A 12,219-nucleotide genomic window follows, 5' to 3' on the forward strand; every position below is an offset into this window, starting at 1 on the left:
CTATGGTTTATATGTTTCATGAGATGAAATATTAAAACTATAGGTTATAAATATATTATAGTAAGTTAGTTATCATTTATATTTATAATAATATTAATTATTGAATAATTATCTCTTTTTCTCTAATAACCAATTGAGTGGGAGGTTATTGGTGGTTTTTCATGGTAACCGTGAGATAAAAGAAAAAATATTTTCCTAATTTTAGTAAGAAAAGAAATAGATTTGCAAAATTGTGTTTTTGAGAATTCCATTCTCGAAAAATTCTCGCGGAGAAGTTGTCAAGTAAATCAGATTTACTAAGTGACAGCTTGAAGTTAGCTAAATGATCGTGGAGTGTTCTTACACGATAGACACTCAACTAGACGATGAGCTAAACGATCGCATAGCTTTTCCAAGACGATCACATAGTTTTTCCTAAACGATTGAGCATCAACCTATACGATAGGTTGTTCTATCCCCCACTGGCTCAATCGTTTACACGACTGTTGTTCCTCCGGTTTTCTGCCTCAAACCAAGTCCACACAGAGCCCACCCTCTGGATTCTCACATCGAGAATACCAAGGTAACCTTCTTGGTGGTGTCTTACTCAACTCGACACTGTCGAGGTTCTGTGGAGACCGTTCGCAGTGTTCGGGTTGTTCGTGACCTTGGCGATCACTTAGTTTGAGTGCGCGATGATCATGCAGTATAGCGGTCATGTTGGATGAACGTTCGTGTCTTGCTGTGTTTCTATGATCGAGCGTCCGTGATCAAGAAACTTGAAGATGAGTCTACAAAGGTTTGTTGATTCTTCCCTTGATCTATAGTAAAGCATGTTGTAATTTCTATTTTATGCATAACCGCATGTTTCCTTTTGTGATTATAATTGTATAATTCATATACGATTGAAATTTGGAAAGATCCTTCTGTTGCTCATGGAAATCCTTGTGTCCGATTTCCTTCAATGATCGTATTCTATCTCTGTCTATCTGAGATAGACAATGATAGTTTCATATTATGTTCATAGCTTATTTAATAGATACTTGTTTATCTGAGTGTATCTATTGATGACTTTGAATTGAGATAGACAGAGATAAAGTACTATTGGTATCTATCTGGGATAAATAGTGATAATTCTCTATCGGTCTCTATCTCAGATAGACAAAAATAGTATTCTATCTCTATCTATTTAGATATAGACTAATAGAGGACCATCACTATTTATCCTAGATAGACATTGATAGTACTCTATCTCTGTCTATCTCAATTTAAAATTATCAATAGATACACTCAGATAAACATTTATCTATTAAATAAGCTATGAACAAAACATGAAACTATCTACCAACAACAAAAAAATATAAAGCACAAACCTTATACAAATTGATATTACTGTTTAGTTTTATCTCTGTCTATCTCAGAGAGACAATGATAGAACTCCATCACTATCTATCTCATATAGACATAGATAGTATTCTATCTCTTTTTATCTTAGTCTCTATCTATCGTAGATAGATAAAGATAGTATTCTATCTCTTTATATCTCAAATAGACAAGTATGTATTGATATTAAAGTTCTATTGATACATGGAGAGAGACAATGAACTAGATAATGAACAAGACATAAAACTATCTACCAACAACAACAAATATATATTTAGAGAGTGCAAACCATTAACACTATCTACCCATAACAATCAGCAATCAACAATTAACATAATATTTAGTGGTTCTATCACTCTCTATCTGTGATAGAACACTATCACTCTCTATCACAACTACTTTGGATTTACCTTCTTTTTTTCTTTGGATTTTATTCTGTTTACTTTTGTTTTGCTTATTGATGATTCAACTTTCATTATTTTATTTCCTTTTCCTTTGCTTTCTTTGCTAGTTGATGATTCAGCTTTGACCACTTTTTTTTTTTTTTTTTGCTTACCATCTATTTAAACAAAATTAGGTTTGATAAGGCTTAATAACTATGATTAAATGGAAGAGTTGATGAAATGAAAAGAAAAGAGAATGATTATAACCTTAAAGAATTGATTTGATAATAGATTGTAACCTTGAAGGAGAAGCAACGAAAGATTTAACAGCAATAGGAGAAGTAAATTGAGCAGTGGCGACATAGGAAGAAAAAGAAGAAGAAGATGAAGATGAAGCAACGGAAGAAGGATAAGTAACAGAAGAAGAACCACCAGCGAGATACATGACAATAGATTGTTATCAAGCATTGTTTGATGAAGAAGAAGTCGTTGGAAGAAGATGTGGGAAGAAGAAGAGGCGGGCGTGAGCGATATCGGGCCAGTTGATGGGTAATCTGATTAATTGTAATTAATCTGTCGAGTTGTAGGTTATCTGCGTGTGGGTTGGGGACATTTTTGGTATTTCATTACTGTGGATTGGGCTTTTCTTCCATTTATTTAATTCATTTTGGGTTGGGTTCAAATTTTGCTATTGATGTAAATAATTTGGGCTTTTTAATTATTTTTGAAAACCTTCCAATATGAAAACAGAAATTTGAAAGCAATGGATTAAACGAAAATTGAGTTGTATTTCATGTTTTGAGATATGTGTTTAGTAGCATGAATTCTAATATAAACAATTGCAAACTAGTTGTAGTCACCCACTAAATATTGGTTGGCAATAAACTAGTATTAATTTATTTACAAATATGGTTTTATGTTAAAAGGACTGTATAATTATTATTTTGTAATATTAAATAATTTATAGGATAAATTAAAATTTTTTATCTCAATGGTCTGGAAGAAGTTAAAATTAGGTCTGGTAGTTTATAATTAAAATCTACGACCAATAGTTCGATAAAAGCTTCATAAATAGTCCCTAGGGTAAGGACTATTTAAGAGGATTTAACAATAGTATATATGAAGTTATTATCAAACCATAGGAACTAAATTCTAAATTTTAAAACCATGTGGACTAACTTTTCATTTTATCAAAACCATAAGATCAAATTTGGAATTTAATCTAATTTATAATATACTATTTAATACTTATTTTAATTTTTAAACTATTGAATTGAGTTTATAACATGACATATTATATTTCTAAATATTTTTATTTTATTTAATATAATTTTGTATTTTAAATTATAAAATTCAAATTCTTGATACAATGAAAACATAAAAATGTTGTTTTCAAAATTTACACTATTTAAATCGCATAATCTAAAAACTGTTTTCAGAAACAGAACTCAAGTTGTTTACCAAATACATATTCACTGAATTCAATGAATCTGAAAACATAAAACAAAATCCGAATTATGAACCAAACAGCCCTAAATTTCTTAAATTAATTAACTTCAAATCTACTTTAACCCTACTCCGATTTCAATAACAATTCAAATAATCCAATTAAACCTGAAATTAACTACAATATTTTAAGCAGATTGCAGCAGCTGCTAAACATATTATTTCAAGAACCAAAATAATATAGTTTGTCCACAAATTTCAAATGTTTTTCACTCCTATAAGTGTCAGAAATGTCTCTAGAAAAGTATCAAGTCTAATGTGTTCATAAGTAGTATAGACAGTTGATTAGAAACACAAATAACTGAATGATCTTTCAAAGAACCGGGAGCTTGTATCAATTTAGTATTATTCTAATTGGAAATTTGAATGTTAGTCAGCAAGCTAACTATAATATAACATAACATCAGTATTCACTGCTACTTCAATAATGGGACAACTTGATCACCCATTACTAGGAATGGATGATCAACCTTTTAGCTACCAATCTTATGCCTGCACTCTGTTGATAGTCATATGTATCCAAGGAAATGAATGCATCTAAGATGGCTCCAGGTTTGATCAAGCTATCAAGCTCTGCAGCATCGAATTTACTGAATATCAGCCTTTGTGCAGCGCCTGATGATTCTTTTTGGTACATCTCTGTAGCATAAATCGCCACATCTCCACTTACTGCAGTTGGAATGCTGTGAAAAAACAAATTTAATATCCTTTAGAAACTGACCAAGAAGTGGAAATTAAGAACTTACAGAGCAGATGAATCGATATGAATGGCAAGAAACCAAAGATTGAAGCAAAGAAGCAAGCTTGCGGATAATACGTTGGACTAGATGTTCTCTGTTATTTTCTCTTCCTTTTCCCACATTTGATAGTTCAATTCATCAAAATATTTGTAGATAGTAGTTAACTAATATGTCAAACTATCAGATGGGAGTATGACTTACTGTAATCTCATTGTCGGGTAGTTGAAATAATCATTCTTTCTCATCACCACAGGCCTCCATTCAGACCCGCTCCCGGAATCAGAGAATAATCTCTGAGCCACGCCATCAGATGCTTCAAGAACCGTACATAAACTTGGTGGTACATCAACCACGAAACTCAACTTTGGACGGCCAGCGTAATCAGTGAATTTTGTGCTTATGCCAAACCGAACTCTCAGATTATTACAAAGAAGCTGCAAACAGTCATCTTTGTGCGATAATTGTATTCTTTGGCTCCCACGAAAAAATGGAACGAAAGATGCAGTGATGAATGAAACAGACACCTGATCAGGCTCCAAAAATTCAGTAGTAGCGCTGAGACTTGTGGAAGTATCCTCTGAGGGAGATGCTTCAGTAGATACTGTGGCATGTTCTTCTTCCATGCTGATATCTGTTTCGAGCGATTCACCAGTTATTTGGTCGCTGAGAGTGCGCATGTTAAAAGAATCTGATTCAGTTGCTCTAGATTCAGCCAGATTTGAGGCTCCATCCTCAGAGCTGCAAGTTACGAGGGATAGTATCGGATGAGTTTCCCCTTGATCTAATAGAGATATGGGATTACCACCAATCCTTGAACTTGATGAGTGAGTATCATTATTCGAACTATTCCCCTGTGGAGATGATTTTGCAGTGCGGCGCCTAGTAACAGCATTTGGAGAAACCCAACTGTTCTCTCGGAAAACTTCGGGTAGACTTGATTCCTATAGCCAGACAATAGTTCAACTTAACCCACCATACTATATTATATATAAACTGGTCATTATAAGAGCAAAACTAATTCTATGCTGTTGTCAAATAAACTTTACTTCAAAAAGAAAGAGAGAGAAAAAGTACAAGAAGAATGTCTCCACATGGCAGATAGGCAAAATGGAGACAAGTATTGTCAATTGATGCAAAAACTGACAATGAAGCATTTGGAGCCTATTGATGATCTAAATTCAGAAAGAATTGTGGTTATCACGGGCATACATCCAAGTGGTCAATATTCAGATAATGCAACAAAAATTCCATACATGTAATCATCGGCAATGGTCTAAACTCCAAACAATTAATGAATTGTAGACAGACAAAGTTACAAGTTTACATGAACATATTAGTTATGTTCGACATCTTAAATTTATACATTACCAGAAACAAGACAGTTGCACAATACTTTAGAACTTCAAGATTCATCCTGACATCATCCAAACTCCTGGAGAATTACACAGACAAAGTCAGATAACTAGAACCACTCCTTTAATTTAAGTTAAAAAAATTACTAGCTAGTTGGAAGGGTTGCCTGTGTGTTTGTTGTCCTATTCCAAAATAGGAAGCAAGAGTAGCCATCTACAGGGAGAAAAGGAACGTCAAAAACAAAAATAAAATAAAATAAATAAAGAGTTACAATAACTTCTAGAAACCAAAACCCAAAGTCAGAATATGCATGAAGATAACTATATAAAGCCAAGACAATGGGGTTGAATTTACCAGAGAAACTCAGCGCAAGGAAGAGAAAAATCATTACAAGAACCCTATTCTCACCACTTTATGCATAATTTTTCAAATCTTAATCCCTCATCATTACAGATCTTCCCCAAAAAGAGGTTTTTCCATCCCTTGTTCGCATAAGATTTAACCATGATATATTAAATTGGTAAAATGTTACATTTGTAATATAATCCTATCATAGTGCCAAATGTTAACATGGTTTAAGTCTCAATTAGAGAGGTAAATCCCAAAACTTCAATTACTTCTACAATTTCCTGCTTGAGTTCTGAATGTTGAAAGCTCTAAACAAATTTGACAAAAGTACCGTCTAATGGAGACTAGCCCTGAAATTTTGCATGAACACAAGCAGAAACATAGCAAGAATGCAACAGAGAGAGAATTCTGTCATTACCTTCATGTCGCCAGCTCTCCTTCCAAACCTTTGAGTCAACAATGCCAATGAATCAATTGTACCTTTTGGCTCCGGTGCTGGGACCCCAATTTCTGCAAAAGCCTCCCTTATTCGTGCACAGTCAAATCTGAGTATGTTATGGCCTGCCCATATCCGCCCTACAGGAAACAGTATCGCAGCAGAGGAAACTCAAACACAGGCATATAATAGAATTAAACTAGAAGAAGCAGGAACATTCAACCCAACAGTGCATGGTACAATCTTAGAACTGAAATGATCATCTAACCGAGAAATGTAATCTGAATTTAAACCTATACACACTTGCTAAAAAGATTTGGTAGGGAAAAAAAGGGCGAAGTCAAAGAAGAGTGTCTGAGAAGCCTCCCGACCAATGTTCGTCTCTTCGAACCTTACACAAACTTGGGTCCCTAAAAATGTTACCATCCTTCAACTAAACTAACCTGACTAAGGAAATGTCGTCTGAAGTTCAGAAGAAAAAAGAACACAATTCTGGGCCAAAATCTCTTGTTTAACAGAAACCAGCTCCCAGTCCCATCAGAAGGCACCCAATTCAACTTCCACATAAATTTAACAATCAATCCACATTCATAATACATCAAAAAGAAGGACATGTATAGATAACATTTCGCCGCTTCCTTTCAAATACCCTAGTAGAGAATTAGTGTGGAATCAAAAGAGAGAGAGAGAGAGGAGTGAGCACCGTGAAGGATATCGTAAACCCTATCAGCAATTTGGGCGAAAGTAGGTGAAGAAATGACGGCATCTCTAGTAATGCCATTGCATCGCACCGATAAGGAGGAAATGAGCGAGAGATCAGAAGGTCGAACGAGAGTGGAATAGCTCTCCAACTCAACCAGCTTCCTAGGGCACACCAGAATGGCTCCAAATTCCAAAATTGAAAATCTCTGGCCTTGGCGGGTGGGAACGGTGGTCTCGACGTCAAAGAAGGCAATCTCCGATCGATCCTCCGTTGAACCCATAATGGAATTTTCAATCAAAGAAGAGAACAGAGGGAAAAGAAAGAAGATTAGTAGATTTATACGAGATTGAAGAAGAAGAACAAGAAGAACAAGAAGAAAGGCGGGAAGAGGTGAAGATATTATTATAACGTTAACGACCGCCCTGGCTTTAAGAGCTTGCTTCCTGCACTGAACTTCCAATCAACGGATCATCCCCTTCATTCTCATTCCAATTTCTAAATTAAATAATCCATATTTTAAAATTTTCTATTTTTTAAAATCTCTCTAAAATAATTTACGACGATGATGATCAGTATTATTATTGTTGTTGTTGTTTATATTGAATAATCGGCCAGATTCATATTATGCTCATTTTCAACTTTTTAAATCATCCAAGACTTGGTTATGCAAACTTTCTTCTCTTTTTTTTCTTTTTTCTTTTTTTTTTGAGATTTAAAGCTCATATTTTTTTATTAAGCCCAATTTTACTTTTAAGTTGTTAAAATTTGTTCAACAATAATTGACATGACATTTAAAAAAAAAAAAATTAAAGGTTTGATCCTACTATATTAAAAAAAAAATTTGAATTATCATTAACTCCCGTAAATTTATTTGTTCTCTCAAATTTTTTTACTAAACTCTAAACACCTAGTATGCTAATATAATCATCTAAAATGAAAAATATAAACTAATTGCAAATGTAAATAGCAAAAGTGTGACATTTTCAAGACAAAATCATATTATTTTTATAAGATTAGACAAAATCATATTATTTTTGTAAGATTTCAAACCTTTGACTAGTTTTAAAAACATATCACTTCATTTTTATATATCTACGAACATGTAAAAAGAAATGCGTTGCTTATTATTTATTATTGTCTTATTCAATATGGTAATGACAATGAGAACTTGCAAGATTTAACTTGAAAATAAGTTGGAATTAGAAGGATTGAATTCATATTTTCTCTTTTTAGTGATATATTTTTTTATTAAAAAAAAAATAAATAATAATAATAAAAAAAGGTGAAGTTTGATGGTGAATAGATAGGAATAGGATACGACAGGTATCCCATACCAAAGTTTGGAGGGCAAGATTGGGAAAGTCATTTCCTAAAAGACAAGTTATGTGTAAAATACAAAAACCCCAACTTTCAATCACGTCTTCTCCTCATTCCCACGTTTTCTTTTTTATAAATTTTCAATTTTATATCTATTTGATATTTAACAACTTTAAAAATATTTAATAAACCGTACTAAACTTTTAATTTCGAGTCCAATGACTTTTTTTATATTATTAGATTATTGGCATATTCTATACTTTCTAAAATTTATAGACTACTTATTAAATAAAAAAAAAAGTTAAATATTTGAAAATTTATGAAATATTCAAATTGAATGACCTATTGAAAATTCAACCATCAATTATGCGGTTTTTAAACACAAGTTTATAAATTTATAAACTCAACTGGTAATTTAGCCTAAATAATTAATACGAATATTGGATTAAGGCAAGGACAACAAAGGCTATGTTTTATGTTTACCAACGTTTTGGTTACCTACCATATTTTCTCCATCAAACCCAACTTACAACTATTCACAAGTGTTTTTTCCAAGCTTTTTGAACGCTAGAGTAAAATTTTTTATACTACTTCCATTTATTTACTATTTTAATGTGAACAAAGAGAGTAATCACGACTTTCAATTTCCCGCTCACCCAATTTTTCAACTACCATTTCAGACATTTATATATGTAATATTTTATTTAATGATTATACGGACTACAAAAAAAAAAAAAAATGTGCACTTATCTTTATGCATCTCACTGTCATCACATACAAACACACAAATAAATAAATTTATATATTTTTAAAAAAAAAATAAGAAAAATTTGACAACTTAATAGAATGCACAAAAACATAAGAAGCACATAGGTATTTTTCAACTTAAAAAGATCATGTGAGTGAACCACGCGACTCATCTTTATGCATCCTCCCTAATCACATAGCAAAAATAATAATAATAAATTGAAAAGAAAAAAAATTGTCACACGTAATAACTAAGTAACCTTTTAAGATTAATACCCACCCCCAAAACATTTCCTCAATCTCACACACATTTTTATTACTTTGCTATATGTTTTGCTATATTGAGGGGAAAAAAACTCAGAAAAAGTGGAATACATAAGAAACAATATATCTTGTACTCCAATGAGATAAATTTTATGAGGAAAAGAAATATATAAAGAAATATATAATGATTATTTTATTGGAGATGCATATTCATATTGATGATGGAGAGAGTCAAAGCTGCCAATTGAAACGCATTACTGTTGTTGTTCGTTAATGGCGAAATGGTTCCTTGTTTTTCTTGAAACCCATCTTCACAAGTTGTTGGAGCTTCCATAATTGAACTTACCTTAACATTTGCATCTTTATATTTCTTCTCTTTGTATTCTCTTTTTGCCTCTTTCAACGTTGGAACAGCGTCAGAATAAAGCTCTAAACAATCCTTCAAACAACCCTTAATGAATTCTTCCAATTTTTTGTTCCTCAACAGTTTCTTGATTTCTCGTCGAGTGCTTGTTATGTTGTGTCGCATCAAATCCATGGAAATGAGGCCAAGTTTGTGAAGATTTGCCGAGCGACTGCGGTTGTCGGATTCGAAAGAAGCAACACAAAATTTGTAGCTGATATTTGGGCTACTCTCAGCTGATTTCTTGCATGTTTCTTGAATAATATTGTGGGTGTTTGAGCCATGGGAGGAGGAGGAAAAAATAAGTAAAAGGAAAGCAGTGAAGGAGAAGAGATGGGAAGTAGAAATCATGATCATAACTCTTTTTCTTTGGCTAATAGTTTAGAAAGAAGGATCTATTTTTTCTTTTCTTTTTTTTTTTTTTTGTTGATCCTTCCATTTAGCTCATGAGCTTTCATTTATAATTTCGGGGATGGGAGTGGGTCCATGCTTGGATAGTTTCTAAGACTAGATTTAGCGAGTGTGAATCTTTTTTAATTACTATTTTAAATTTTAAAAACAGAAAGTGGGAAAGAATTTATTTTAAAGTAAAGTTTGGCGATTTCTAAAGAATTTAAGATACTATTTTTAAAAATGTTTGTTTTCAAATTTCGAAAATTGAACTAACTTATTTATAAATATAGCAAAATGTTACTGTTTAACATTGGTAGATATTGATAGACATCTATTATTATCTATCGAGGTAGATACTAACAATGATAGATGTCTAAATGTTTATCAATGATAGAAAGTAACATTTCGTTATATTTAAAAATATTTTTAGCATTTTTTTCATTTAAAACAACAATCCTTTGTGTTTTTTTTTTTTGGAAAAAAAATGAGAATTTTGCACTAGGTATACTATATATGTTTTAAAGTTACTTTTTTATGCCCGATGATAGGATAAAATCATGAATTTAGAATTTTGTATATATGGAATTGGAAACGAGACTTTTGTGTACATATATATACGTTTAAACTTTAAAATTATATTTTGTGCACGAGAATCTTGCATAAAAACAAGAATTTTCCATGAAATGGGAACTTTGCATTACATGTACAGAAAGTTGGCCTGGTTTTTGCATGAGATTTGGATCCTCTCCATCACTCATTTTCGCGGTCTACCGTTGCATTGCACTAGAAGGTATTCGATGTAATTTTTTTAAATCGTTATGGTTTTTTCATCAGTAAACTACACCACTAGTATCAGAGTATATAAATTAAAGAAGGGACAATTACAAATATAGACAATAGACTGAAAGTATTAACAGATATAACATAATATAAAAAAATTACAAATATGGCAAAATTTAAATAATCTATCAGTAATAGACAATATTATTGATAGGAATCTATCCGTGATAAATCAAAGTCTATCAACAATAGAAGTTTATCGCTGATAGACTTGTCTATATTTGCAAATTTTTTTAAATGGTGTTATACACTTAGTTATTATTCCTAAAAATGTTATCAATTGCAATTACCCATTAAAGAACGATTAAAGTTTATAGAATGTTACAAAAAAAAAAAAAAGAAGAAGAAAGAAAAAACTATAACAATATAAGGTAGCTGGCATTAGCTGGAAAATATAAAATCAAGTATTCTTTTTTTTTTCTTTTTTTTTCTTTTTTTTTTTTTGCGAGAATACATCAGATATCCGAATTCAGGTTAAAATATATATATATATATATATTAGTGAAGATACAGAAAGAAAAGAATTCATGTAATCAATTGGCCATCTTTCCGTAATAAAATTCTTCAAAAGAAAAATCCAAAATAAAATTTAAAATAAGAAAAAGAAAAAAAAAATGTGGTTGAAAAGTACCTTTGATTGTACTAAATTTTATTGCAAAGCTACGTGGTCTTAGCTTAGAAGCAAAAGAAGATCCACAAAAGTCAGAGGCCAGGGCCAACACCGAAGCCGGCGCCTCTGGGATTATTTGCTTCTACTCTAGTTATTTCAATTCCAACAAGCTCTCTTCCACCTTGTGCAAATTATTTAGTTTATACAGATAATTATATTTTCATGTCTCTTCATTTCAATCTTTAAATATTTTATTCTGATTTATAATTTCGTGTAAAAAAGTCGTTCCACCCTTTATTACTTCCCATTTATAGTGTACCATTGCAGACTGTCTTTTTAGTTGGCCTAGTTTTGATGTAATACAAAATTCTAAAAATAAGAGTGATAGGTCATTATGAATCTTAACAAAAGACTAAAATGAAATATCCAAACAAAACAAAAACGTCTGAACTTAATAGAACTATAAACTGTTTAGAATGACCACATTCTAAGTGCAAACGAAGTGATTTTACGTACGTACTTTAGAAAATCATTCAAAAAAGGCACTAGTTATTGAAACATGACACAAATTAAACCAACTATATATATTAGAATTATTATATAAAGAGAACAAGGGCATGAATCAAGAAAGGGATGTATAGAAATTTTAGGAGAGTTGGGAAAGAAGAGAAAGAGGTTCATGTATCAAAAAAGGGAAACAAGCGACGAGAAGTTAAGTGCAAAAGGGGGCCAGCGGAGGTAAAATGCAATTTACCCTCTTCCTTTTTCTAACGTTGACTTGCATTTTAGATTAGATTAGAACTGTAGCTTAATA

General features: G+C 31.8%; 1 protein-coding gene and 1 pseudogene across 2 annotated transcripts; both read right to left on the reverse strand.

Annotated features, from left to right (window-relative positions):
• Positions 1-3,536: 3,536 nt before the first annotated feature.
• Positions 3,537-7,598, reverse strand: LOC120071829 (protein NEN1-like). Its single transcript, XM_039024222.2, has 6 exons — positions 6,832-7,598; positions 6,111-6,268; positions 5,511-5,557; positions 5,360-5,423; positions 4,193-4,932; positions 3,537-3,934 (listed from the first exon to the last, which is right to left on the reverse strand). Exons 1-6 carry the CDS (start codon positions 7,109-7,111, stop codon positions 3,703-3,705), a joined length of 1,521 nt encoding a protein of 506 aa, XP_038880150.1. The 5' UTR covers positions 7,112-7,598; the 3' UTR covers positions 3,537-3,702.
• A 1,587-nt stretch (positions 7,599-9,185) lies between these two features.
• LOC120071830 (putative invertase inhibitor pseudogene) lies at positions 9,186-10,018 on the reverse strand (annotated as a pseudogene). Its single transcript, XR_016527864.1, has one exon. The product of XR_016527864.1 is annotated as a putative invertase inhibitor pseudogene (transcript).
• Between the last annotated feature and the right edge of the window lie 2,201 nt (positions 10,019-12,219).

This window comes from Benincasa hispida, chromosome 2 (genome assembly GCF_027475165.1).
Source record: "Benincasa hispida cultivar pf3 chromosome 2, pf3_genome.v1.1, whole genome shotgun sequence".
Lineage (NCBI taxonomy): Eukaryota > Viridiplantae > Streptophyta > Magnoliopsida > Cucurbitales > Cucurbitaceae > Benincasa > Benincasa hispida.

Coding starts and splice junctions, on each gene's coding strand:
- LOC120071829 (XM_039024222.2), bottom strand. CDS start 7,111: ATGGGTTCAACGGAGGATCGATCGGAGATTGCCTTCTTTGACGTCGAG. Junction 5,558..6,110: donor GGAGAGCTGGCGACATGAAG/GTAATGACAGAA, acceptor TTCTCCCTGTAG/ATGGCTACTCTTGCTTCCTA. Junction 5,424..5,510: donor ATAGGACAACAAACACACAG/GCAACCCTTCCA, acceptor GTAATTCTCCAG/GAGTTTGGATGATGTCAGGA.